The sequence below is a fragment of the Annulohypoxylon maeteangense genome, assembly GCF_022496945.1.
Source record: "Annulohypoxylon maeteangense strain CBS 123835 unplaced genomic scaffold GGS22scaffold_2, whole genome shotgun sequence".
Taxonomy (NCBI): Eukaryota; Fungi; Ascomycota; class Sordariomycetes; order Xylariales; family Hypoxylaceae; genus Annulohypoxylon; species Annulohypoxylon maeteangense.
In genome coordinates this window covers 734144-761064 of record NW_025953249.1, presented here as the reverse complement: position 1 = coordinate 761064, position 26921 = coordinate 734144, and the positions used below count along the sequence as shown (strand labels likewise).

General features: G+C 48.8%; 10 protein-coding genes and 1 non-coding gene across 11 annotated transcripts; 4 read left to right on the top strand and 7 right to left on the bottom strand.

Annotated features, from left to right (window-relative positions):
- Positions 1 to 1373: 1373 nt before the first annotated feature.
- Positions 1374 to 3733, bottom strand: GGS22DRAFT_196637 (Zn-dependent exopeptidase; the record flags this gene model as incomplete). Its single annotated transcript, XM_047965864.1, has 4 exons — positions 1374 to 1675; positions 1733 to 2430; positions 2476 to 2573; positions 2634 to 3733. 4 exons carry the CDS (start codon positions 3731 to 3733, stop codon positions 1505 to 1507), a joined length of 2067 nt encoding a protein of 688 aa, XP_047822609.1. The 3' UTR covers positions 1374 to 1504.
- Positions 3727 to 5392, bottom strand: GGS22DRAFT_62957 (Zn-dependent exopeptidase). The gene has a single exon (XM_047967602.1). It carries the CDS (start codon positions 5088 to 5090, stop codon positions 3873 to 3875), a length of 1218 nt encoding a protein of 405 aa, XP_047822608.1. The 5' UTR covers positions 5091 to 5392; the 3' UTR covers positions 3727 to 3872.
- Positions 5393 to 7404, top strand: GGS22DRAFT_62958 (MFS general substrate transporter). Its single transcript, XM_047967603.1, has 3 exons — positions 5393 to 6115; positions 6169 to 6934; positions 6997 to 7404. Exons 1-3 carry the CDS (start codon positions 5694 to 5696, stop codon positions 7345 to 7347), a joined length of 1539 nt encoding a protein of 512 aa, XP_047822607.1. The 5' UTR covers positions 5393 to 5693; the 3' UTR covers positions 7348 to 7404.
- A 57-nt stretch (positions 7405 to 7461) lies between these two features.
- On the bottom strand, positions 7462 to 8339 carry GGS22DRAFT_184351 (uncharacterized protein; the record flags this gene model as incomplete). Its single annotated transcript, XM_047964181.1, has 2 exons — positions 7462 to 7895; positions 7967 to 8339. 2 exons carry the CDS (start codon positions 8337 to 8339, stop codon positions 7462 to 7464), a joined length of 807 nt encoding a protein of 268 aa, XP_047822606.1.
- A 917-nt stretch (positions 8340 to 9256) lies between these two features.
- Positions 9257 to 10048, top strand: GGS22DRAFT_152322 (Ribonuclease/ribotoxin). Its single transcript, XM_047959662.1, has 2 exons — positions 9257 to 9638; positions 9743 to 10048. Exons 1-2 carry the CDS (start codon positions 9341 to 9343, stop codon positions 9856 to 9858), a joined length of 414 nt encoding a protein of 137 aa, XP_047822605.1. The 5' UTR covers positions 9257 to 9340; the 3' UTR covers positions 9859 to 10048.
- Positions 10049 to 10687: 639 nt separating this feature from the next.
- On the bottom strand, positions 10688 to 10799 carry GGS22DRAFT_t8. The gene has a single exon. It is a non-coding gene; the product is annotated as a tRNA-Thr (tRNA).
- Positions 10800 to 11183: 384 nt separating this feature from the next.
- On the top strand, positions 11184 to 12371 carry GGS22DRAFT_62941 (uncharacterized protein). The gene is made up of 3 exons (XM_047967601.1): positions 11184 to 11200; positions 11269 to 11542; positions 11594 to 12371. The coding sequence occupies exon 3, from the start codon at positions 11835 to 11837 to the stop codon at positions 12357 to 12359; it is 525 nt and encodes a 174-aa protein (XP_047822604.1). The 5' UTR covers positions 11184 to 11200; positions 11269 to 11542; positions 11594 to 11834; the 3' UTR covers positions 12360 to 12371.
- On the bottom strand, positions 12372 to 14229 carry GGS22DRAFT_62938 (uncharacterized protein). Its single transcript, XM_047967600.1, has 3 exons — positions 13387 to 14229; positions 13200 to 13334; positions 12372 to 13148 (listed from the first exon to the last, which is right to left on the bottom strand). The coding sequence occupies exons 1-3, from the start codon at positions 14083 to 14085 to the stop codon at positions 12384 to 12386; spliced, it is 1599 nt and encodes a 532-aa protein (XP_047822603.1). The 5' UTR covers positions 14086 to 14229; the 3' UTR covers positions 12372 to 12383.
- A 964-nt stretch (positions 14230 to 15193) lies between these two features.
- On the bottom strand, positions 15194 to 22563 carry GGS22DRAFT_184347 (putative polyketide synthase; the record flags this gene model as incomplete). The annotated part of the gene is made up of 4 exons (XM_047964180.1): positions 15194 to 21668; positions 21740 to 22076; positions 22129 to 22461; positions 22521 to 22563. The coding sequence occupies 4 exons, from the start codon at positions 22561 to 22563 to the stop codon at positions 15194 to 15196; spliced, it is 7188 nt and encodes a 2395-aa protein (XP_047822602.1).
- Positions 22564 to 23252: 689 nt separating this feature from the next.
- On the bottom strand, positions 23253 to 24714 carry GGS22DRAFT_62917 (uncharacterized protein). The gene is made up of 2 exons (XM_047967599.1): positions 24318 to 24714; positions 23253 to 24235 (listed from the first exon to the last, which is right to left on the bottom strand). Exons 1-2 carry the CDS (start codon positions 24483 to 24485, stop codon positions 23318 to 23320), a joined length of 1086 nt encoding a protein of 361 aa, XP_047822601.1. The 5' UTR covers positions 24486 to 24714; the 3' UTR covers positions 23253 to 23317.
- Positions 24715 to 25068: 354 nt separating this feature from the next.
- Positions 25069 to 26781, top strand: GGS22DRAFT_152307 (uncharacterized protein). The gene has a single exon (XM_047959661.1). The coding sequence runs from the start codon at positions 25374 to 25376 to the stop codon at positions 26703 to 26705; it is 1332 nt and encodes a 443-aa protein (XP_047822600.1). The 5' UTR covers positions 25069 to 25373; the 3' UTR covers positions 26706 to 26781.
- The last annotated feature ends 140 nt before the right edge of the window (positions 26782 to 26921 follow it).

The following is a 26921-nucleotide window of genomic DNA, read 5'->3' as shown; positions in this document are numbered from 1 at the left end:
CAAAGAATGACAACACATTACTTGATTAGGCCCGGAATGACAAGTATCACGCATCTCAAGATATTTCTAGGTAGACGACATCTTCCTCAAGTCCTAGCACTAGGCTAAGAGCTCAATGAAAAAAAAAGAATCACCCAAAGGGTGGTTTGGTTCTAAAAATTCCAAGCTGAGCTTGAGTGTAACGCCCCAGTCCAAGCACACAGCGACTGACAAAAGAGACCCCCGAAGGGCAAGGAGAAGAATGGACAAAAGAAAAAGAAGTGGAAGAATATCCAACATCTGGCCATCCAAGAAGAGGAAAGGCGGATGGCCAGTATGTTCCATATTCCCGCTGTGTGTGGGCGGGCGGTATGGGGAAGGAAGAGAAAAAAGAAGAAAAGTTGGATGGGAGAGATTTGGGTATATGTTGAATTTCGTAGGTAGCCTAGGGCGGTAACGAAGGTATTCTGCCGCTGTTACTGTGGTGAGGTTGAAGTTAATGACCTGGGGATTTCATCCTGTACATTAGGAAGGTAGGTGACGAGCTCCGACTAGTAACTGTAACTCCACGATACGCTCACTGTAGATCAACCGTGACTTTCGAAGATTAACCTAGGCTTCAATCGGTCTTCAAAGTTGAAAAAGATAGACGAATAGGGGTGATTGACAATATCTCAGCGTCAAAGCTCCATTCTCTACGACTTAACCTTGGAATACAGCGTACTTTCCCCTGATATTACTTATTCACACTTAATTGCTAAAGCAATATCAACTGACAGCAACTGCTGATGCTTGATGTTGCTTATATAGAACGCCATGCTACGCAGCTCTGGTACGTAATCTCGCAGCTATGCTAACAACTACCCCAGAGTCTTGGCAATATCATTCCTTCTAAGAAGTTAACCCTGACGGCTGTCGTAACGATGCGGCTTCTCGGTTATCGGGCTAAATCCTATTCAATAGGTCTTGGGATTGCTGTGTGTAGGGCTGTTCCGCAGATCATACCCGGTCAACCGCCGATCTCTTAGGCCTCCGTTGTGGGCTTGTACGCGATCCTTCTAGATCTGTCGCATCACAGAGCCAATGAGAAGGGATCGAATCTTAAATAGGATACCACGCTATAATAGATGTTTTATTTTCATCCGGCGGTGCTACGACGAAACCCTGCATGCCATTCATCAGCCCTACGCGGCTGTATCCTCGAAAGCTTACTCCAACGTCGCCTATGTTTCAAGCTCAGGATGGCGACAGTGCGGCTCCTAGCTCTGGTTTAACAAGGAGTTTTAGGGATTATGTCTTTTTTGCATGCTTTTATGATATTGTGCGTTGTTTCGTGTAGACGGAAGGACTGGAAGCACTGGCATGGAATGACGGGCGGGAAACATAAGAAATGATGAGCATTTTCGGGGGTAAATATGTAGCTGTTAGAATGCCAACCTTGGAACTTGGTATCCAGTACTTATACATCGAAAAACACAGTTCTCGTGTAAGACATCGAATGAGAGGGCCATGGTAGGTCGGTATCCTATCGGACAGCTGGACACCTCTTATTGACAATGGAACAAGCCTGATTTATGACTTCAGAAACTTCCTGAATTGCTATGTTCGCACCGGGGACATCGCCGTTCTCAAGGCACTCCGTAATACACGGAAAGACAACTCCATCATAACCCGCCCATAGGCCAGGTGCGAAGATCTAAGAAATGATTAATTGATGCCCATCCCATACGTTATCCCGAGCGAAAGCACTAACCAGATGTTTATACCAGGGCCGTCCAGGTAATCCACCCTTTTCCAACAAAAATGACCTTTCAAGTTTCATATAGACTTTGCTAACCTCTTCCGCTCTTGGTACTCGTTGCCGGGACGTTCCCAATTCTGCGCGATGCACACTCGAATCGAATGTATTCGTCGCTGTTTCAAATCTAGAGATTGACCTTTCCAACGGTTCGAGAATTAGGCCAGATATACCCTTGTCACTAAGGGACTTGACATGTCTTTTCAGGGCGTCTGCGTAATCGGAAGCTCTGAAAGGCAATATTGGTGTTCCGGCAAGCTTAACGATTAAAAGACCCCAGAGCCTAGCCATAGCTAGATGCTTCTTGAAGCCAGGGTCCCCAAATTTGTCGATCCAGTAGTAGCTATCGTAGTTGGAATGGTATGGGTAAACAGCTGTGCCCTTTTGATTGAAAAGCATATCTAAAGAAGAGATGCCGAGGTGGTGGAAGAAGACCGTGTAGTCGCTTCCGGTGCCCATCACAGTCAAGTTGGGTTGGTTGAGAGGACCTGAAATTTCTTGCTGGAGGCGAAGCCAATCGTCATAGACTGTTTTGCCTTCGTTGACCGGTGAAGGTATCACGTTCGCTGCTTCACGAAGAACTTGGCTCAATAATGGGCTCCCATAAGCTCCAAGAATATTGCCACCATTTGTAGCCTCATCCACGTTGATATCTACAATCATTAGGTAAGTTGGGTCAATGGGGGGTGAGAGCTTACAGGCGACGCAGTTCTCCGTCAACCATTCCGCGTGCTGTTCGCCGAATTCTGTGGATCCTACAAGCCCATATTCTTCGTTGTCCCAAGAAGCTAGGATACTGCACATTTCTAATTAGTATATATGTCTAAAATTAGGTGATCACTCGACTTGGACTCACATTTTCCTGTATGGTTTCCAACTCCTCTCTACCAGCCTGGCAAGACCCCGTGCTGCTTCATTCATCGCCGCGTTTCCGCTCACAGGGTCAACGGCACCACAACACCACGAATCGTGATGATTACCTAAGATAACGGTTTCATCTGTTTGGCCTTCAATAGTCCCAATAACATTATATATAGGAGAATAACGGTAGTCTCCTTCAGCGCATAGCGTCACGTTGACTTTGCTTGGGCCTGTACAATAATCAACACTATCTAAGGCCCCCTTCCAATTGCTCCCTCCCTCATCAAACTCATCCGGACCCAACCCTCGGCCGTTCAATGCTTCTAGGAATGGTATCGCATCGCTGAAAGATATTGGTATAGCGGGAATAGAAGGAATTGCGTGTTTTGGATCTCGTCGTTCCGTATCGTCTCCTGGCAAACTCGGGTAACCTGGCGTGGTAGGGTCGCCGACAGAGACGGAGAAGAAATCGACGCTGCCACGCTGAATGCTTTTCGGATGTCTTGCAGGGCCATGGGGATACGGTTTATACCCGTTCTTCACGGTGTATTCGCCATCTTCTTGGGGGTCACTGTATATGATCACCCCGACTGCGCCAAATTGCTCTGCCGCTCGGACTTTCAATCCCCTAAAGACCTTGCTGTACTTGCAGATTACGATCTTGCCTTTCACGGATATGCCTTTTGATTCGAGTAGCTGGAAGTCCGATAATGTGCCAAAGTTCGTGTAAACGAGCTTCGCGCTCACTGTGCCATGCGCGCCGAACCCGAAGAAGGATGGTAGCCCGTTCTGCGGAGCTGAAGTCGGATCTTCGGCCACATCATCTTCGATCAGGCTCGCATCGAAGGCTATCGAGCCATCTTCGCAATGGAGATGTAAGGCTGAACGGATTGGAAAATTCTGCAGCACATCGTACCGGACAAGCTCAGTGGGGATGCCGTAAGAACGCCACAGGTCTCGGATGCGTTCCGCGTGCTGCAGGTCGCCAGCGAGATGTGGTTTCGCACTGTACAACTTGGAACAGGAACGAAGCCTATCAACTTCTGGGATCTCGATGATAAGCCTTTCGGCATCTTGCTGGCTTAAGGCCCGCATTATTTTCTTTTATTAGATTATAAATCGTAAGACTCATTAAATTTGGCATCTTTGTCGCGATCTTGCCGATGGAGGGCACAGTTTATATCTATCATTGTTACTCCGCGGGGTCTATCCCCTGAAGGAGATGCCCGCCCCTCTATCCGCAGATATCCACAATTACTCGCATGAACATCCGAATACAATCCAGATAGTCGGGAATATCAACAGCTTCATCAGGGCGCGTATTATACTTTCCTCCCGGTCCGCATACGATGCCTTCCATGCCAAGAGATTTATAGAGATGCCCAGCATCTGATCCATAGAAGCAAGTCGGTGCGAGGACTCCCGTAGGCTGTTCCTCGCGTCTAATCGTGAAATACGCGTCGTTTAGAGACTTGACGAGTTTAGAATCCCTCGACACTTCAAACGCCGGCATCGTCGGCTCAAACCTCTGCTTTAGCTCAAACGTCATACCCGGAAACGCCTCTAAGCACTTTTCGATAACCACCCGGATATCTTCCATAACGCCTTCCTGGGTCTGGCCAGGCGCATACCGCGCGCTTCCAGCAAGCTTACATATATCAGCTACTTGCGCGGGCCGCCATTCTACGAGTTCCTTCCCGAGCGCGCCGTGCACGATACCAACTTGGAGCCGGTTGCATTTCTCGTGCTCTTCACTCCTCGCGCCCCGGAACTTCATACCATTGAGTTTGGGAATCAACATACAGGCTGCCATGATGGCGTCTTGTGCCTCCTCTCGCGCAGACATGTGGCGCGTGATACCCTTCAACGTGATTTCAAACGTCAGTGCTTCGGCGTGCATAGTCACTGCCTTGATGTCCGACGGTTCGCAATTGATAAAATAGTCCGCCTTGATCCTTCCTTGCTCGATTAAGGCCAGCGTGCCCACGCCTCCTTGCAGTTCTCCCACCACGTACGTTAGGATCACGTCCGCGCGGGGCGTCCAGCCAATGGCGATCAGGGTTTTGACGGCGCAGAAGTAGGCCGCGCAGCCGGATTTCATGTTACTGACGCCAATGCCGTAGATGAAGTTCTCGTCGATTTTGCCCTCCCAGGGGTCTATCGTCCACCCCTCCGAGACGGGGTTCGTGTCTAGGTGGCCGTTGAATAGAAGTGATTTTGGTGCCCCCTCCTCCGTGGCTGCTGTACCCCTCCCCCTCCACACGCCCAGTGCGTTTTGTCTCTTGCCATTGTCGAAGGAAATCAATTCGGATTCGAGTCCGATTTTCGACATCTCCTTCGCCATATATGCTGTTGCTTCCAACTCGCCATCTGTCTGGGAGTAGCTCTTAATCTGGACGAGTCTGGATAGGAATGTCAGACATTCGTCTTCGTTGATTTCTGGTATCTGCATCTTGGTTGTTTATTGAAATCACTTTGAACAGTCTGAGTGTTACCGCGTGCTGGCGCTGATATTACAGAAGTAGTTTCACCGTTACTCACTAATTGGCCGCTATTGAAACCGCCTAATTGCACCCGGTCGCACTTTCTACAGAGCCTAACGTTCGATGTTGTAGCCAATTAGATCATTGATTCCAACCGGAGCAGCTACGGCGAAAGCCACCGAATGGGTTTCCCAATGGGGTAATTTCGTCGGAGCGAGCCGAATGGAAGGAGATACCCGATCCCTGGGAGAGTTAGCCTAACCGATTATCAGAGGGTTTACATGCCTCCTCGAGCAATATGGCCCCTCTATAACGGCTGATAAGACTTTTCTTATTGAATAGTACACCTAGATACACTGACCATGGAATAACAGGGGTGTTGAAGATAAACAGTGATGAATCGGAGATATGACTATGGCATTCGGTAGCCGGTTCCGACAACGCGTTGGTCGGAATATTTGATGAAAGATGGTCCCCTCATAGCCTTGATGAGGCTATATTTCTTACAATATTCCACGAATTCATTAGGTACCTAGGGGCTGAGATATTCCGCACCTCATACATCAATAGTTATGGGTGGGAATGACGGCATCGAGGCTGCTGCGGCTCCTCGCGATAGCACTGTCGATGTAGAGGTAGCAACGAAGGGAGAGGTTGCCGATGAGGGTATCGAACTCTTCGATGAAGCCGGTCCCCAGCCCATCTCCCAAGAAGCGAAGGATGCGGTCAGGAGAAAGATAGATCTTCACCTCCTTCCCTTGATGTGCGCCCTCTATGGACTCAACTACGTCGACAAGGTCGCCTTAGGTTGGGCTGTCCTGTTCAACTTCCGTCAAGATCTTGGGTTGGTTGGAACAGAGTATTCGTGGGCTAGTTCGATGTTCTACTTCGGTTACCTGATTGCGCAGTACCCTGCGAATTATATCCTTCAGCGATGTAGAACGGCAAGAGTCCTCAGCTTATCCGTCATATCCTGGGGAGTCTTGATGATCGCGTAAGTCCCACATGCACATTGCATCTAATAGAAGAGGACTAACTTAGAAGTAGTCATCTTGGATTGCGCAATTTTGCTGGGTTGATGGTCATCCGCTTTCTTCTTGGTGTCGCGGAGAGTGTTGTCACTCCTGGCTTCGTGCTCTACACATCTATGTTCTACACTAGACGCGAGCAGGTAATGAGAACCATGCTCTGGGCAGCGATGCAGGGAGCCTTTTCTATCATCTCTAGCTTATTATCATATGGACTCGGCCATATCACGAATACGGCGCTAAAGCCATGGATGTATATCTTTTTGGTCCTCGGTCTCCTCAGCTTAATCGTTGGCTTTGCTTGGCTGTTCTTCATGCCCGAGACTCCGAACAAGGCCAGGTTCCTCACGCACGAAGAACAGATCATCGCTGTCCAGAGAGTCGCGGAGAACATGATGGGGATCAAGGGATACCAGTGGAAGAATTATCAAATGTGGCATGCAGTTAAGGATGTGAAGACCTGGCTCCTCCTTGTATTTGTCCTTTTCATACAGTTGCCAAATGGCGGATTGACAAGTTTCGGCTCATTGGTAATCTCTGGATTTGGGTTCGATTCTTTCAAGACATTGCTCATTGGTCTTCCATCATCCGTCGTCAGTGCTGGGAGCATGGTAGTTTGGGGTTTCTTATCAATCAAATATGGCAACCTACGAACCTTGGGAATGATAGTCCCACTTTTACCTGCCATTGCAGGCATCGCCGCAGTTTATGGTACAATAGGCACTGGTGCCAATAAATATGGCAGAGTCGTCGCCTACTGGCTGATCAACTCATATGCTGTCACGGTTCGTCTTGATCCTTCTATTATTAACATGTACTTAGTATTTTCGAACTAATGCTGTTATAGTGGCCTTTTTGTCTTACGATCGTCGGTCAGAATATCGCAGGTCACACAAAGCGGGCGTTTACAAACACGCTCCTTTTCGTCGTATTCGCCGCTGGGAATATTGCAGGGCCCTTCTTCTTCCGCGACCAAGATTCCCCGAAGTACGTGCTAGCTATCACAACAATCCTTGTGTTCTTTTGCGCGGCGTTAATCTGTGCCATTGCGCTTCGCTACTACATGGTCATGGAGAACAAGAAAAGAGACCGCCAATTCGGGGCGCTTGAGACAACTCAAGAAAAGCTAGACGGAATGAGACTAGGCATGCATGATAAGACTGATCTTGAAAATCCGGACTTTAGATATGTTCTATAATATGTCCAGATGGCTAGTCGACTAGAATTCAATTGAACCCAATCATCCGTAAAGGCAACACTATGTGAACATACATAGGATTCTCCTCGACACAACAGGTGGCCCTCATGCCGCTTATCCGTCAATTTTCGCCAGCGCTCTATCAATCATGCTTCTAGTTTCACCTTCGTGTCTAGTCTGAGCAGCCTTGAAACCATTCTTCCAGACCTCCATTCTCTCCTTATTAAACCCCCTCCACTCCTTCTTTTTATAACTACCGCCGGGAATCCCGAGATTAGCCTCGAAAGTGAGTTCATTCTCCACGTTCATCAACAATCTATCCCCAGCGTAAATAATCCACAAGCATGCTGCTCGTAATGTCGTGTCAGCCGGCGTGGTACCTTCGAACGCGGATCGCATGGCCCAGAGAGCATAGAGAGAGCAATTAAGTGAAGTAGTAATCTCAGACGGATTACCGATAGGAGAGAGCGCGGTAACCTGCGCTAAAAAGGCGGTCTTGTTCTCCCAACCAGCCTTGTCCTCTGGAGTTGCGTTTGTGTCTTGTGGATCTAGATTCCATGTTAGTCTAGGTACAATCATTCGTATCGACCTGTTCTAGCGTTTGATTCTGTGGCCTTACCAAAGTTCCACGCCTCACGAAAGCTCATGCCGATGCGTGGAAGATCGGCCCAGATTTTCCGGCCGTCACATTCAAGAGGCTTTCCCGTGACGGGATCGATCACATTCAGCTTCTGTAGCTGGATAAGGAAATCAACTAGCTTCACCTGTTGAGGTATGGGCGTGCGTGAAGCTACGTCGATTACGGATTCAAAAAGTCGTTCGCAGTGTAACTCCAGAGCATCCGAATGACCTGCTGTGCTAGATGTGGTCGATAAGCTTAGGTTAATAATTGACTGTATCGTATCTGGGACTGATACATCAGACTGGTTTACGAGGGAGTTCAATGATCTGAACTCCTCTGTGCCTTCTAGGGGAGAAACAGAAAAAGTCATGATTAACGTCGAGAGAAATTGAGCATGGAATGTTGAAGGCGAAGATTAGGTAGTGAGTTTTCCGATCTGTATGGGTTAAATATTGGCCCAATTACTTTATATAGAAACAATAAAAGTCCGCGCCGATCAAGCTGAAGATATGAGTCCTCTTTCCGACATAATAAACGAAGGCGGTGCAATCCCCGCCTTTTCTAGCAGCTTTTGTTACCCCAAAGGGACTCTACCTACGTCATTCTTACGTCATCAATTAATATCGGTAAAACAGGCACCCTTGAAGCTGACAAGTAAGCAGTAAGCTAAGCTTTCTGACAATAGTTACACAGAACCTTAGTTCGCAACATAGGTAGTTACCTACCTACGTTTTAATTAAAGACAAACTAGGATCCATGCTGTGTAACTACGGCTTTCCATCCTTTTGAATCTCTCATCTTTATTCTTGCACGTTGTGTTAAAATAGACGTTGGTAATGTGTCATACCTACTGTATCAATTAGATAGCTGAGTTCTAAGAACAAGTACCTATTAGGTAACTAGTGGTTGGTAGATAATATCGATGTATGACAGGAGGCTGTGAAATAGACGTGGGTTATGAGTATCATTACTTATAACGGAAGATTAGGTAAGTACTGAGGAGCAGGTAGAGGGTACACCCCTTAAATGTTGGTGTACCTAGAATTTTAGCCTCATAATACTACAATGGGAAGGCAATATATCGCCAGGGCTGAAATCGGTGCATTCCCAACATATGGTCTTAATTTAGAACTGACATTTGGTCGATGGCTTCTTCACAGCGGGAGGAAAGCTCGAGTCGATCAAATCACTTCCAAATGAAGGCCACAGCTGAAAATGAGGATAGTTCAAAATCTATATAAGTTGGCCCCGAATCACTCTGAAATCTACTTGGATTTTATCTTCACCATCACGCTCAATATCAACTATAATTCAACAGAATTACAATACAAAGACAACCCTCTTCTTTACCTACATACCTACCTATTCATTATGTATTTCAACCTGAAATCTGCTTTCCTGCTCGGCCTTGTCGCCGTGGCTTCTGCATCTCCCACCAACTCCGAGGTCTACGCCAGAAAGATCGATAAAGATGTGAAATGCGGAGATGTCACTATTGAGGCATCCCAGATTGGAGCAGCGTACTCTGATGCCATAAAGAAGGCGGACAAGTCGGTGGGCGGCAAATATCCCGAACCTTACCTGAACCACGAAGGACTCTTCAACAAGGCCCAAAACTTGAGGGAATATCCTCTATTGCGAGAAGGACTCTGGAATGGAGCTAGTAACAGTAAGTCAAAATATCACGATACATAGGTACCGACCTACCTGGATAGGTACCTCTATATTTACAATAATTATGAGTTATACTAACTCCAACTCCTCAACGTATAGCAAAAGGGAAATTCCGTGTTGTCTGGCAAAAGAAGACGAAGAAGGTTGTTTACAAGGGAGTTATGTATGAGAAGGATGTGGGTGCCACGATGACCCAGTGCGTGGAGGTCGAGTAAGGCAAAGTCGAGTCATTGCCCCTGCTTAGAAACTAGATCTACGGTTGTTTTTTGCTCTTTTTTTTTTCTTACACTCGTTAAGTATATATTGCAATTCTTGGTACATTTAGGAACAGTTAGAATGTCGAGGTCGGATACGGCATTAGGATATGGCACATAAAATCAAAATTTCTGAATTACCTGGCGTAAATTTATTCTCAAGAAATACCGTATCGATCTTGCGTGCCGAAGCCTATTGAGTAAATCTCCTGACCGAGACACTGATCACTAGAAGACGAGCCTCGAATTCTGTATACTACCTTTGATACATGAATAGAATTGTAGGGGCAGTTGGAAGATAGTCTACCATCCATCGGGAATGAAAATGAAATAGGTCTTAAATTGAAAGGGGCCTACTATCAACCCGCCAATTTAAGAGATGATGACTATCGACTCACAGACATGCTCAATATTACCAGCGAAACTTCGCCCCTTATATACCTCCCTACTAGGTGGGTTAGTCAATATAACATGCAATTGTTGATTGATAGTACCGAGTTATCATTCGTTAGCACGATGCATCTGTAATGAATTGATATGCGACAAAAAAATGCTAGACATACGGTATATCACGATTTGATCGTTGTTGCCGTCGCTTTTGTTGTCGTCATTGTCACCTCTAACGTTTTAACTAACATTACCCAGGACCCAACTGTTATTATGCAGGCTGCGCGATCGCTACTTCTTCTTTTTAGGAGAAAAAAAGGGTTAAAATCGATTTCGATTACTTATACCACGTATCAAAACATGTGCAAGGGGTAAAAATTAAATACCCAAAAATTAACTGAAATGCCCTCACACCGGATTGAACGATGGACCTCAGCATTAGTAAATTGTAACTATATTCGGGAAGAAGTATATCACAGTACGAGTGCTGCGCTCTACCACTGAGCTATAAGGGCCGCTTAGGATTGGTCATTTTTAATCAACAGTTCTCTATATGCCAATTGGCAGAATGTGGAGTAAGCTAGCGTATGATAGGTCGTGCTGTTAGATGGTACGAGGCGTACTGTGTAGAAGGGTACGATTGATAAACTGTCAAGATTTTGGCTATTTACTTTTCACTAGACTTGATTAGGTACTTCATAGTTAAAGTTTACGGTTTAGGTCAATTGGTAGGCATTGCTAGATCTGCGAAGATAAAGGGATAGAGCGTTGTTGAGGTTGCAGTGCAGCTTCCCTGCTTCCATATAATCGGATTGGGTTGGTGTCGATTTCAACTTACAGCGCCGAGCTACACCTTCCATGCAAACGCCGGTGATGTCTTCTCAGATTAACGCGAACCCGTGTAATAGAATGATAGGTACAATCCCGTTTGAATAACAGTGAGAAAACGCGAACCTAAACCTCTATCCTCGCGTGGGCTTCCAGATAAGGAAAAAGAAAGACATCGAGTCACACGCCGCAAACGAAGAAAGTTGTTGGAATAACAATTGTCTTAGGGGCAGATCTAGATCTTCCTTCGCCCCTGAAGAACTTGGCTGAATCTAACAATCGCTTGATCCCACCCGAAGCGTACGATACGCAGATCTAGGACTCTACCAACCGAATCCCGAATAACACTCTATTTTTGCCTAGTGTTCCACGCCGTCGAGATGCCACTGCGCAGTTCGTGCCAGTTACCAAAACCGGCTAGCGCCGCGAGGTACGTACCCTCGATACAGCTTCACAAATGACCGACACAAACGTTCAGCAGCAGGTCGTAAGGGCAATTCGTGTATAAATATCGAGAATCCTCGAGTGTGTTGCTGTAAATATTAATCATAGACAAACACCAAAGCCTCTAAGAAGAAAGTAACCCAGCAGACCTGCTCGCAAACAGCATCACCTTTCCTCTAAAACCAACTGAGAACTCCAATATTCACATAACTCTCATAAAATCCATCCCTCACAACCCTACCCGTCCCCCCAAAGCCATAAACCCCAAATAACTCAAGATGTCCTCCAACACCACCCTCCTAACCAGCGGCGCCCGCCTCATCGTCACAACCCATAACGCATCCGGCAAATCCACCTTTCACAGCGACCTAACCCTCCCCTCGTTCTCGCCCTTCGGCCCCAGCGGCAGCTCCTTCACCATCTTCGACACCCGGTCCTCCGTCCCCGTCAACAACCTCCAAGAACCAACCCACCTACGCGACACAATCCCCCGCGTTCCCGCCTCCGGCGTCAATTTCTGCGTCACGAACATCGCGCCGCGTTTTAGCGTGCCGATGCACCGGACCCTGAGTCTCGACTACGCGGTCGTGTTGGCTGGGGAGATTGTGCTGGCTTTGGATAGTAGGGAGGAGAGGATGGTGAAGGCGGGCGAGTTTATCGTGCAGCAGGGCGTGAACCATGCGTGGCATAATCGCACGGATGAGGTTTGTCGCATTGCGTTTGTGGGGGTGGGGGCGGAGATGGTGGTGTTGGGGAGTGGGGAGGAGTTGCGGGAGACGGTTATTAAGGTGCCGGCGAAATAGGGATTTAAGTGGTGTTGGTGTGGTTTATATAACGCTTAGAGATCCGAGATGCGATTTCATCCCGGTGTACTCGCGGATCCGTTCGAAGGCTATTTGCGCATTTCGTTTTTGCTCGGGTGTTGTTGCGAATTGTGCTCCTTTGATGATCTTGATGGGCCAGAGGAGTAGATAGCCTCCTATACTCCGGCATCGTGGGGGGCCGGTAGCGTGGTCGTGTACATGGCCTAAGCTGTTAATGTCGCCGAAGGTTTGGGGCACGGTTGATAGGACTTCATCGGCGAGTAATTGCATTGTTCTAGTGGACTGATCGATTATGATGTGTAGACTCTCTTCTATCGAGTTATGTAGGTCCGAGGTTTTTATCGCAGTCTCCAGACAGTTTACCAATTGCTGGTGGCCGATGATACGTGCTGTACGGTGGTAATTCCACTCATATGCCATCCAAAGATCTGCATGAAGTTGAATGGCGTTGGTCGGAGGCTGCACCGAGGGATCGAACACAGGTAAATCGGATACATTCAATGTCTTGAAGGACCATTCAGGTTTTTGCCGCCAGCTAGCCACTTCTTGATCTAGGTTCACCAGCTCGTGCACCATGTCAAGGACTTCGGATACCGATGAATTGCCATTATTTAGGGCCTCTTGCAACTTCCTTCCTCGTTCACATGTCTGGCTAATCCGAAAGGCATCTTTCTCCAAACGGACGGAAGGCTCATTTTCATCTAACTGATCAAACCAAAATTTTGAATCGTCGAGAGGTTTCAGATTGAAAGCCAACTGTTGTTTTTGCTACAGCGTGTGAGTAAGCCACTATAATGATGTAGTGGATGACCAACTAACAATTCTGTGGTGTGCAAGCCTGAATAAACTCCATCCACGGGGGCTGTAAATTTGGTCAGAACCTCTCAATCTGAGGATCTGCGCCATGCCCTGAGCATGAGCTCCTCTCATCGCAGGTTCTTCGACGAAGAAAGTCTAGTAGTTCAGCATATATTGCAGCTAGTCATCTAACCTCTTTAGAACATACCTCGAAAATATCTAACATAACTGCAGTCATCAGGTCATGATCATCGGGAACTTTCCCTTGCGATGATAGGGATTCCCCTAGTGCTGAAAGTGACATCCCATAGCAATGGAAAGCCTTGTTGGTTAGTGCAGTGCTTTTCTGGTCCTTAGCCAGATCGGCGTAAGCTGCAGCTCGGACAGCCCAGCGTAATGCGAACCGGCCTTCTACGTTCACATCTTTGAACAGCGATGGAAGATGCTCGAGAAAGCCGGGCGAGGATGTCTCAGTACATGGATATATGACATATTTCTCGATGAAGCGATTGACAGCCTCATCTTCAGGACTAGGTCGTAAATGGACCGGGATGGTTTTGATCCATGGGAGACAATTCGATAACCTAAAAGTAGCAATTTCTTCTTCCGTAAGGTCAGAGGGGTCGACAAATGTGGTTGACGATCCACTCGAGCCTGGTTTATTGCCAGTAGAATGGCTCCTTCGTCTAGAGTTTCTTTCGAAAGCAGTGGATGATGAGGCTGCTGAGGTTATGTTGGCCTGCTCAATTACCTTTTTTGTTTCGTAGCGAAATACAATGCTGGCCTCATCGCGATAGCCTTCGCAGATCTCATTGCGGTTGATGCAACGCTGACATGAAGGCTTTCCCTCATCGCATTTGACTCGTCGTTGGCGACATCTCAAACATCCGCGGCTTAGGCGTGACATTGGTTTGTTTTAACCCGGAAATTTGGTAAAGTTATATTGCAAACCAAATCTGGGTAGAAAAAGCAACATAATAACCGTCAATTCGCTATCGTGCGGCCACGATAGAGGCACTGTAAATAGCTACTATTTAAGGCATATTTCGCGACTGGAGGATGAACGAAGGAAGAAGGGCTTATGTGAGCTGTAGGGTTCTAGTGGGTAAAATATGCCGATGCTAATGGGTACCGGTATGGGGGAATAAAGCCCCCGCACCCGCCTAAGGAAGGGAAGTCCCGGGGCTTAGCATCAAGGCCACTCACTAACCACCGCTACGGCATGCTTAATCCTGATTTCGGCCGGATTTCGTCGGAGAGTCGCCCGAGAGCACTTACTTGATACGATATTGATGAAATCATAGTTCGACATCATTCTGGCTTTAGAGTTGGTTGTAGTTAAGCATATACATTGCTGGTACTCGAAGTTCGCCTTATTGTCAAAGGAGCGAGTTCCTTTACACCATGGCTGTGTTACGCAACGAAATACAGGATGGGAGGCGGGAAGCTCATCGCTAGCTGCCCAGGTGTATGAACAAGCAAATATTTCCCATATAAGTGATAATAAAACTAACCGATTAAGAATGATCATTTGGTGCGACGGCACATTCTGATAATTAAGAGTCTATATAAAATAATATCCCATGAGCTAAACTCACGGGCACTTGCATCTCGCCTTGACCACTTAACCCGCCATGCCAAAAAGCCTTGAGTGGCACATGGTTCGATTCGAACGCTTGTGAACACTGGATGTCCATAGCTTGAGAGGAAGAACATAAAACACCTACAGCTTCAACTGGTATCCTGCAAGCAAGTAGAATCTAAGGGGGTGTGTCTCTTTTTTTGATCATGGTAAGTTTTGGTAATATCGATGAATATCAATGTTTGAATGTTTGAACACTTCTGAAACTAGGGCTGAACGCCTCTTTATCTTCATACTATCATACAGCGAGCGGTCCTCCGATGGGGCAGCCCCTCGATAACGGCCCCCTAATAAAGCCCGATTGCTCTTAATTCTAAAATCCAAACTTGTAAACTTCTTCAACAAACAACTGTTCGACGCCTAGGCACTGCATTTAGGACGATTCCTTATTCCTGGATTCCTGTAGTTTATCCGCTACTATTCCCGCCAATGTCGTTACATTCGTAGCTTTATCCATCAGTGTTAAGAAGAGAACATCTGCGCCCGTTGTGCTAAATATATACTGTCGCAGCTCCGCCGCCAGCATAGAGTCCATTCCGAAGTCCGACAATGGTGTTTTGACGTCCAATTTAGCGACAGGGACTAGAATCAAATTCGACATCTTCTTCGCAACTAAATCCTTGATAACGGCTACCAGGCCATCTTTATCCCCCGAGTCGAGTGCCTCGTTAATTGCGGACCATTGCGAACCTGAACCTGACGTCGTCTCGCTAGCGCTACTCCGTTTGAGAGCGCTAGTCAGCACCGAGAAGCGCGCATCATCCAGGAACTGCCAGTAGCCGTTATAGCCTTGCTTATGCTGGTCCTGAAGACCTGTAACCTCCAAACCAGTTAAAAGGTGCGGATGCGAAAGAAGGTCCTTAGGATGCGCTGAAGTAGACGGTTCGCATAGAGCGAAATCGAAAATCTGCAGCAATTCGTCCTCGGTTATAGGCCGGATACCTTTACGCAGGAGAAGGTCTTCTATGTGGGGGTTCTCGTGCAAGTAGCCGACCTCCGAAACCATGCCTATTCCAAGTGAAATGGCCTGTAGGCCAAGGCTACGGCGGTAACGGGCGAAGACGTCCAAGAAGTTGTTCGCGGCACAGTAGTTACCCTCTGTAGCGGTGCCTACCTTGCCGTTGATAGAACTCGTCATGATGAAGAAGTCCAGCTCCTTTTCCCTGCCAAGTTTCGATAGCGCATTGTGGATATTCCACGTCCCCTTGACCTTTGCCTCGGTACCATTGAGCCAGTGCTCTCGAGACATGTTCCTGAAGATGGCTTCGTTCAAACCCATGGCAGCCTGTACGACACCTCCCAAGGGAGTTGGTGCTGCGGCAACGGCCCTCACCATATCTTCTTCGCTCGTCACATTACCCTTTATCACTATGCACTTTGCGCCAGCCCTTTCCAAATTGTCAATCAGGCGCTTAGCTGCTGGTTTCTCAGTGCCCGAACGCCCGACGAAGACAAATTTACGTGCACCCCGGCTCAACATCCACGTCGAAAGGCTACGGCCTAGACCACCCAAGCATCCGAGGAGTAAGTAGCTCTTGTTCGGGTCTAGGACAGCTGAAAACTTATCGGGCACGACCGGAACCATCTGGGTCTGGTCCTCAAACGAGATAACAATTTTGCCTATCCGCTTCGAGCTATTGAAGTAGTTAAAGGCAGACGCCACGTCTGAGACGTTGAAGACCGATAACGGCTTTACGGGCTGCACTTTCTCACTCCGTACAAGCTCTATAGCACGTCCCAATATCTTCGTGTAGAGGCGCTGGTTAACCGGGGACTTTGACTCAGCCAGCATACTGAGATCAAACGCCGTAAAGGTCGTGCCGCGAGAAAGCACTTCCATGTTCAAGTTACCGCCGTCGATGATATCGCGCTTGCCGATTTCGACAAAGCGGCCGAAGTCCGCTAGACATTGCCAGCTCTCGTGGAGGAGCTCGCCAACCAAGGAGTTGAGAATGACGTCGACGCCTAGGCCATTCGTGGCGGCCTTTATGCCAGAGACGAAGCTTGAATCGCGAGAACTGAATATGTGGTCGGCTCGTAGACCAAAGTTGTCTACAAGATACTGCTTCTTCTCGTCCGTCCCAACCGTAGCGAATACCTCCGCCCCATAATGCTTTGCTACCTGAATCGCCGCAATACCGACGCCCCCCGCCGCAGAGTGGATGAGGACAGTTTCCCCGGGCTTCAGATGTGCGCGGATACGCAGGCCATAAATTGCGGTTACGAAAACAACCGGGACCGACGCCATTACGCGCAGATCCTCGTCCTGTCTCAACTTCACGCAGCACCAAGACGGCACGGTCTCGAAAGTGCTGAAGTGCCCGGGGTACATGACAGCCACCCTGTCGCCGACAGCGAATTCCTTAACAGCGGAGCCTGTCGCAACAACCTCGCCCGTGTATTCGAGACTGCATGACGCCTCGGTCGTATGCACGCGCCCGGCAAGAGCGTACACATCTTTGGCATTAAGTCCGACGCACAACACCTTGACTACGACATGGCCAGCCGGCAAACTCCCAACATCATGACTCCTCGTCTTAACAAACTGCGCCGTACTAAGCTGTCCAGCCTTCTGCAACGACAGCGCCGCAGCTCCCGCCTTCACAAGCGACATCGTCGTCGCAACAGCATTCTCCCGATCTCGGAACTGTGCATTCATGCGATCGTCAGGAACAGCCCTGCTGATCAAAAGCCCAGCGCCATCCCTGAGGAACTCATAGTCGGCAATCGGCAACGCGTTGGTCTGATCGGCGATAATCGCCTCAATATCGCGCGCCATGGGGCCCGGGCCAACGCGCGGGTCGAGCTCCAGCGTAACGATCTTCGTCGAGGGCTGTTCGATCATGATGGCCCGAGCGAGCCCTGCGAACAGCGACAGGGTGGGGTCGAAGCCCTTGTTCACGCCACACCCTGCCACCCAGACGATCCTGGCGGCCCGCTCGACGATCTGCTGGATGCCGGAATAGGCGTGCTGATCGGCGGTAGCGAGCACGGGCTTTTCTAGCTCGATGGTGGAAATGACGAGGGTGTCGTCTGGGATGGTCGATTCCGTCACTTCGGCAAGCGGTATCTGTCGCACGGGCGTTGCTAGACTCGTGCTAAGCTCTTCTGTCAATTTGGCGGCGCTGGGGTGCGCTGGAGACCCGCACACGTGGATGATAGTGCGACTGTGACCGGAGGTGCGGGTAACTGGAACGGGCGATTTCCGAAATAGTTGGATGCTGTGCGACCTTGTGGTTGTAGAGCAGATGGTGGAAAGCCCGTCGACTAGAGACTCACTATCGACACTGGGTGCAGTAGCGCGGAGGAACAGGGTATGGGCCGTTGTCATGCCATCGAGTAATTTGACTACGGCTAGATCGTCAGGGAGGATGACAATTTCGTACTGGTCTGTTGAATGGTCTTTTTTGTATCCTAATGACTTCAACCCCAGCGGTGTGGTGTAGTTGCGGATCTCAGCTACTTCGAGCTCGTTGTTGCTTGTTAATCGGCCAAGGGAGAATGAACGAAAACGTCGGTGATGCGACGTAGCCTTCAGAACTTCCAATAGCGCTGTTACGACCAAAACGTGGTCGCTGGAAAGACACAAGATACGCGCATCGGGGTTCTTGTGAACTAACAGATCAAGGGTGGCTAGTATATGCCCTCTTGAGCCTAGACATCCTAACTCTGTAATCGACAGGATGTGGTCGAGTGCTTGGGAAAAGGAAGCATTATCCTGAATCTTGTCTACGTCATGCTTCCAGCTCATCCTAAGAAAAGGATGACGGACTTCTACTTTCTCATTACCGGCGAACGTGGTGATATCAACGTCCTTGAAATGGGCTATTGTCTGCTGTTGAGAATCGAGCAAGGCGGCATCAAGACTATTGGCAGAGAAACCAATGACTTTCGACGTAGAACGGATTATGCCTACGCCCTCGGCGTAAGAACGCATGTTTATTGTGACCTGCCGGATCTTCGTTGGTACCTTTGCGACCATAGAGTGGATGAACCCTCCAGTGCAGGAAATGAGGCCGACTTGGAATAGACTATCAAGCAAAGTTGGGTGGACAATATAACGGGGCTTCGTGGCCTCTCTCACTTCTGGGATTAATGGTTTCGTCTTGGCTTCAGCATACCTTGTTCCTCTTGGATCTGGTGTATAGACCTCATCCATTATCTGGAACTCAGGACCAAACCCAAGGCCGCCTCTCGCGATACTTTCGTACCAGAGGCGTTTTGACTGCGGCGCTATACGGCCAGTCGATGATGGTAATACCAGGCTTATAACAGAGTCCCCCGAATCAAATCTGAGAGATCCCTTGGCGCGGATCGTAGCGACACCATCCGAGATAGAAGATATCTGAAACTCCCACCAAATTTTAGAAGTGGTCGTGTTCGAAAGGGCAAGAGGTCGAAGCTCAGTGTAAAGCTCGACAGATTTCTCGTCGACCAACGGCAACGCATTGAGCAAGTCTACGTGTCGAAGCACAACTGACCCCACAGTAGAAAGAGTGTCATCCGACGCCGTCTGCAACAACCCCTCAATAGCTATCGCCATGTATCCCGCAGCGGGGAAGACCACCGTCTCGCCAAGCTTATGGTCCCGAAGCCACGGCACATTATCCAACTGCAGAAGATTGCGCCAACCAAACGTCGTCTTGTTGCCTCCCGGGATCTCGCTGCCTAGAAGTTCGTGCCGCGGATGCTTACGGAAGCGTCCTTCGCTGCTGACGCGGGACTCGGCCCAGAGCAGATCCTCGTAGTGCCAAGGATATGCAGGTAAATCGCACAAGACCTTGGGTGCGGCGTGTCTCGTATGGGCCTTGTTGAGCGCCGCAAAGTCGATGCCGAATCCTTGCGTGAACAGGTCGCCGGCGAGACTGAGGAGCGATACCGATGCGTCTTTGCCCCTAGTAAGCGATCCTAAGTAAGGGGTTGTTTTGCCCAAAGTGCCCAGGGCTGGCATCTTCAGCGCCGCATGAGGACCGATTTCGATGAAAGTTAGGCCCTCGGTTAGCTTCGAAAGTAACGTTAGGCCTTCGCTGAAGCGAACCGGTGATTCTAGATTCGTTCGCCAGTACGAGGGTTTTCGAACGTGTTTCTTGTTCACCTCTTGACATACCACTGTCGAGAACATCCGCGCCTGTTTTGAGGTGGGATCTGGAGTGGATCCATCTTCTGAAGCCCAAGCCTGCTCTAGGAGCTTTTCGTACTCGTGGCCAATTGCGCTCATGTGGTGGGAATGATACGCCCTGCCGTCGGTTCGCAACTTTCGGACGAAAACTCCATCTGTTTGAAGCGCCGCGAAAACGGCATCGATACCGTCACTGTCGCCGCTGATAGTCACGCTTTCGGGGGAGTTGATGCACGCCACTCTGACTTTCTCGCTAAGTCCAAGCTTGGTAATACGCTCGTTGGTGCTATCGGACCCAAGACCAACCGCCGCCATGGATCCTTCAGAGGTCAGCTTGGTGACAAGATATCCTCTGTAGTAAGCAGTCACAATCGCTTCCCGGGCACTAAGCAGGCCTGCGGCGTATGCTGCACCTATTTCGCCTGAGGAATGACCAACAGTGCCTTGGGGGATTATCGACCAGTCCCGCAACAGGTTGACGATGCCAATCTGCACAGCGGTTGTAGTGGTTTGGGCAAACTCGGCCTGGTTGATCGGACACTTCTCAGAGGTATCCATTAAGACGTCGTATATCTTCCATGCCGGGGCATGGGGAAGAGAAGACAGCGCCTCGTCTAATTGATGGATAGTGCGGGAGAATGTCGTAAACTCCATGAGCTCCCGGCCCATACCTTGATACTGTGCCCCCTGCCCTGTGAAGACGAATGCACACTTTCGTTCCGAGTAGTCATTCTCCGTATTGGAGAGACGAAGGTTGTCGATATTGATGTCTTCTGGAAAACTTGACTCCTTGGTGACGATGTAGCCTCGAAGAGGTAGATGCGTGCGACGCTGCCCGAGGGTGTATGCTAGGTCTGTGACTGCGATGGATGATAAATCCAACTCGAGCAATTTCTCGACTCTGCCATTCAGCGAAGGGAGCTTATTGGCAGAGAATGGGAGAAGGTAGGTTTGATCCGCAGAAGCGTCGTCGTGATCATAGGAATGGCCGTTTGTATAGCCATTGGTATGGCCATTACAGTACCCATTGGTGCCGTTTGTACCATTTGTACCATTTGTACCATTTGTACCATTGGTACCGTTGGTGCCGTTGACTCCATTTATACCTCTAGGTTTGTTGATGAAGGCTTTGTTGCTAGCCAGTGGTGCTGATTCAAGAATGCTGTGTGCGTTAGCACCACCATAGCCAAAGGAGTTGACGCTGACACGACGAATCTCCTGGCTATTAGTTGGTAGCGGGATTGTGCTTGTCACAATTTGGACTCCCCATTCGTCGATTTTGAGCTTGGGGTTCAATTGCTTCAGGCCAATGGTCGCAGGAATCTGCCCCTTTTCAAGCATAAGCGTGGCCTTGATAAGGCTTGTTAAACCGCTTGCTGCCTCACTATGTCCGAGATTTGTCTTGACGGCCCCTAAGAGTAGAGGGTGATTTCTCTCTTTCTTTTGAAAAACGCGAGATAGAGCTTCGACTTCTATCGGATCACCGACGCTGGTACCTGTACCGTGTGTTTCGACAAACGGGGTATCGGATGGGTTTAAATTGGCTCGCGCATATGCTTTTCGAATGACGGCTTCTTGTCCGTCGATACTCGGTTGTGTGATTCCAGGTGTGCGCCCGTTACTGTTAACTGCTACAGAACGGATTACAGACCTAATTGGGTCACCGTCGCGAATGGCGTCATCAAGTCGCTTGATGAAGATCGCATTCACACCATCAGCCCGACCGTAGCTGGTATTCCACGATATGTTAGCTAGTGGTCCGTCTCGTTGGTTTTCAGTAGGTAGGTATGGTTGACTTACCCATCCGCAGTCGAGTCAAAAGTGTGACAAGTTGATGAAGGAGAGATAACACCGGCCTGGGAGATCGCCACATGTAGTTCAGGGGTTTGCACAAGGTTTACCCCCGCGACGACAGCAGAATCGCACTCGTCTGCCTGTAACGCCGAACAGGCAGCTTGAAGGGCGTATAACGAAGATGAGCAGGCGGTGTCAAGTACGCAACTTGGGCCTTTCAGGTTGAACACATGGCTAATCCTATTTGCAAGTATTGTTGTTCCCATACCAATCTGGCTATATCTACTTAGACTTTCGACGTCCTTGGTTTGCATGGCAATAAAGTCCGGGGTAAAAGAGGCAACTGTTTGATCTCAACATACAGTTCTACACAAGTAATAGTTACATTAACCTACCATAACAGCCGATGTTGGCACCGGAAGCGTCATCTAGGGAGACGCCAGCGCTCTCTAGGCTTTCGAAAACAACTTCGAGCAGTTTACGCTGCTGTGGATCCATGACACCTGCTTCTCTATTATTGATACCGAAGAATTGGTTGTCAAAAGCCCTGATGTCTTCTTGGATAAAATAACCACCAAGGGCTTCTGTGATTGCTGGCTGGTCTTTGCCGCCATGGTAGCTATCGATATTGAAACGCGATTCTGGTAGCTTTCCGCCGGCAGAGCGTCTTTGATCGAGGAATTCCCATAATTGTGAAGGGTTGGAAATGCTTCCCGGCAGTCGACAGCCTATTCTCTTCTGATCAGTATCACGAACACGGACCTCTACCGCAGATAGTATCACATACCTATGCCGATAATGGCAATTGGCTTGAAAGATGAGGTATCCATGCCTCTGAATATGGCATAGGGGTGCTAGTCGTGCTATCCCAGGGATGCCAAGGCATAAAGCAGATACAACAATTACGTATTGACAAAAGACCACAAGCCCCAGCAGACTACGATGTTGGGCATAGACTTAATTTCATACTTCCGATCTTCCCTTCCATCTGCCGAGACAGATCACAACTTTAATCCATCGTGTATAAAGTGGAATCATTTAACGATACCTACCCGAAGAGCGACCGCCGCATCCATGGGTGCACCTAGCCATGGCACTGCAGCTGGGTATGGATACGATTATGGGTCCGACGAAAGGCCAAGAAGGTAGGAGTCTAGCAGTCTAGTCAGCACGTACATGACTAAAGTTAGGAAAATATGGAGATATGGGACCGAATAAGAGCCAAAATAGGAATGGAGACGGCGTGGAGCAGAACCGAATGCAGTAAACAAAAACGTCCGCCTGTCCGGGATGTCCGATTTTTCGAAAATTGCTGTGCCGCATCGTTGTTTTTTTCCCGAAATGACGAATTGCTACGCACGTTTGGGGGTGGCACGAAAGATGACAAGGTTCGTGATGTATTATTATGTTTTGGGGGCCGAGGTTTCCCGACTTTTGGTATGTACTTAAAGTGATTAAGCTCTCCAGGGCTCTTTTTTAACTTATCTACACGTGGGTAAACCCCCCTGATGGATCCGATCAGTTGAACTTGGGGGTACACTACTAGGTACTAGGTTTTGCGCTGATCCCTCCCAGGTCTTGGTATTACCTTCTATCAACAGTGATCTGCGTCTTTACGTGAATCCTATCTAACGCTATCGCCGCTCCTTTTCCATCGTGGTCGTTTATTCCCGAAGCGATTGATCCCGTGCTACTGACGAGTCGCTCGAAGCCATCATGGTCCCCTCCGAAAGACTGACTTGCGTGAACGCCTGCCGAGGCATTGTAATTCAAAGATTCTGGGTCCGTGTGTTTATTGCTACTCTTGGGATTGGTTCCCGGCCATCGCGGACCCATTAGTGCCTTAACAAGCCCGACCATGTTGGGCACGCTGACGCTAATCAGCGAAAGAGCACCTTCGATGCATGCCCAGTACAAGTAGGCAGGTAGATTCCAAGTTATATCCGCTTCAAGATTAGGAATGAGGCCAATAGTCGAGATCATGCGGCCGATCGAGAGAACGATGACGGAGTAGGCTAGGAAGAAGGCGGCCAACAAATAAACACGGCGTCGCAAGCTCAACTTCAACGCCCAAATCATAGGTACCGGGAGTAGCAGTATGTATAAGTCGATCGATACGGAGAGCGCTGACGTGCTTAAATACCAGGCAAATGTGTGTATACACGTTCCTGGTAGTGGTGAATTCCAAGCCTTCTCAATTGGAGAGCACTGGAAAATAGTGGAAATCAGAGACGCCGTTAGCCAACCCACAACGAGGGAGCCAACTACCCAGAGGTGGTTTCTGAAGTGCCTATTGTTCGAGCGAAAGACACGCGCGTAAAAGCAGATAGCCGACAGTTTCGGGAATGATATCGAAGCATCGAAGAAGAAGATGGCGATGTAAAGGTATTTTGCGCCTTGTATAAGATAGAGCGGGTTCTCCGCTGCCACCACGTCGGCGTGAAGCCCGAGCCCGATGTTTCTCCACGTTAAGATGATTCCGAATAAAGTGAGTTGGATAGGCTGTTTTAATTGTTAGAATTATATAAACCGACGTCTTCGAGGTTGCATTCGCATGTCGCATGTCGCACAAACTTCGACTTACCAACGAAATAAGGGCGAAGAAGTCATCCCACCACCAGGGTTGCTTCACAATCACCTTTGAGAGAACTCGTGTAACCGCTGAGATAGATGTTAGAACTATCAAAAGCGCGCACATTACCACCAGCCCCGGGCCGCGGTCGGGTGTTCCTGCTGGCACTTCTAACGCCATCGTTGCAATACCAATACCGTGGTCTTGGAGAGGAACACTTTGTTGTATTTGTCGGTGAGCTGACTTTCGAATAGAAAAAGAGAGATATATTAGTCCACAGTAAGGAAATAAACGAATCCAATTGCGCACAAGATCCAGATTATAGAGAAGTGCCGCCGCTAAGACGGGCTGATAGGTTGTGGGATCACTCCATGTAACTAATAGGTCTTACATGTAAGCTGACTTACCCACGTACGGTAGGTACTTACCTAAGAGAGTGTTAACCATCCAGCGTCGTATCGTAACGTGGTTTCGAAGAATTATGCGATATTGACTGGAACTGCAGTGTTACACTGTCACGAGAACCAGGGGTGGAAAACGACATTATTCGGATCACGCCGTGCCGCCGTAATGTTCACCTTCGGGGCCACAACCACGCATTCTGAACTATCCTTCGACGTTCAGCTACGATAGTCTTGGAATATTCATCGAAGAGGCACGGATGGGACGTCATGTGGGATCGGGCGAAATTCGTTGGTTGCAGAAATGTTTGCGCAGGAATCCTGCGGACGATCTTTGATGCAGTGCAACTCTATTCGACACAGCCTACTAATACTAGTTAGACTAGTTGGACTAGTCGATGGATTCGAAACTGATTCTTTCTAACTCTAGTAATCTATAACTATTCCTATCTTTATTCGGGGTCTTGCATCTCTAGTTTTAGGATCTTCTTCGTTAAAGGATGCCCAACCTGGCGAACCTCCACTTGCACCGCGTCATCATTTTTCCAACCCTCCATTTACAGGTCACGTTTACCTATAGCTCACTTAGTTGAGGTCGATCTCACTAATTATATCTAAAAGATAACCGAATACTCCATTCTTCTATTATTCCCAGTGAATCGCAAACATGGTATGGGCAAAGGTGTCAGATACGCGCTGGGAGCGCCCAGTGGACGGCCTGGAGGGCTACTTCGTCGTTATGGCGAATGTCTCCGCCAGCCTATGTGAGGGGCGTGAACATTACACGCTGTTCTCAAAAATCAAACTGGAGACAGGTTCTGAGGATGTGACTCCAGCCCTCAAGCATGCGTGGAAACAGATTCGCTATGAGCAGCCCCAAGTCGCTACCATCGTCGATGGCATGAAGAAGGTGTACGAAGTTCCGGACGAGAAGGCATTAGAAGAATGGCTTGAGTCGACGTTTGTGGTCTCCCCGGCATCCGACGCCGAGGAACTGTACCAGTCCGTAAAGCCTATCAAGCAAGCCTCATTGTACTACCTACCCAAATCCTCGGAACTAATATTCCGCGGCCATCACCACACACTTGACGGCACCGGCGTGTTGCTGTTCTGGCACAGCTACCTAGATGCGCTTGCTTCGCCGATCGAGAACATAAGGTTCGGCGACGAGCATGCCAGGCTCGCCCCTGTCATGGAGGAAACCCTAGGCTATGCGGAGCAACCAACGCAAGAACAAAGCGACAAAGCGACATCTCTATTCATGAGCTGGGCCGCTGCCATGCCCGGCGTCGGGCCCGTGTCAAAACTCGGCGCGGCTCCTTCGGGACGATGCCAGAACACGGAATTGGTGTTCCCCACACAGACCACCAAGGCGATCGTCGCGGCCTGCAAGAGCAAGGGTTTTAGCGTAACTGCAGCTGTGCACGCCGCATACATCGCGGCCATATCCAAGCACGCAGACCCCGAGTCGAAGCTCGCGGAATACGTAACCGCAGCACAGTTTAACCTACGCCCCTATCTGCCAGAACCGTACAGCACGAGCAAGCACGCGGTCTCGGTCTACTATACCCCTATACCATATAAGGTCGACCTCCCGACTTCGTTCTCGGATATTGCGAAGTCGTTGCATGAGTACTATCAGACTACGTTCAAAGCTAACGCCGAGATGCTCGAGCTTAAAGGACACTTCACGCGAGTCCTATGCGGGGCCGTCCAGACGCCCGAGTTCCTAGCCAGCCCAATATCCAAGGACGCTCTAGTCAGCAGCTTGGGTGTTGCAGAGCGCTACGTGCAGCGGGAATACGGAAACGGGATCAAGGTTACGGATCTTAAACTAGGCGTTGATGTCGTGATGGGAATGAGCATGTTCTTCTTTTACACTTTCCGCGATCAGCTAAGACTTGTATATAGTTTCAATGATGGGTTTGAGGAGCCGGAGAATATCCAGAAGTACTTAGAGGAGGTGCAGACGGTCCTCGTTGAAGAGTTATTGGCATAGAGATAGACTACGTAGATCTAGAGGTATATGTGCATACATCATGCCCTTGTAGTATCAAGGGTTTCATATCTCGTATTACAGTCTATTATTATACAAAACACGATTGAAAATAATCAGATATGAAAATTATGTCTCTCTTTTTCATATGTATTGCATCGCAACGTTTTCGCTACCTAGATCCAGAGATTCCCATTGGCGGAGGATTCAATGCCGCGT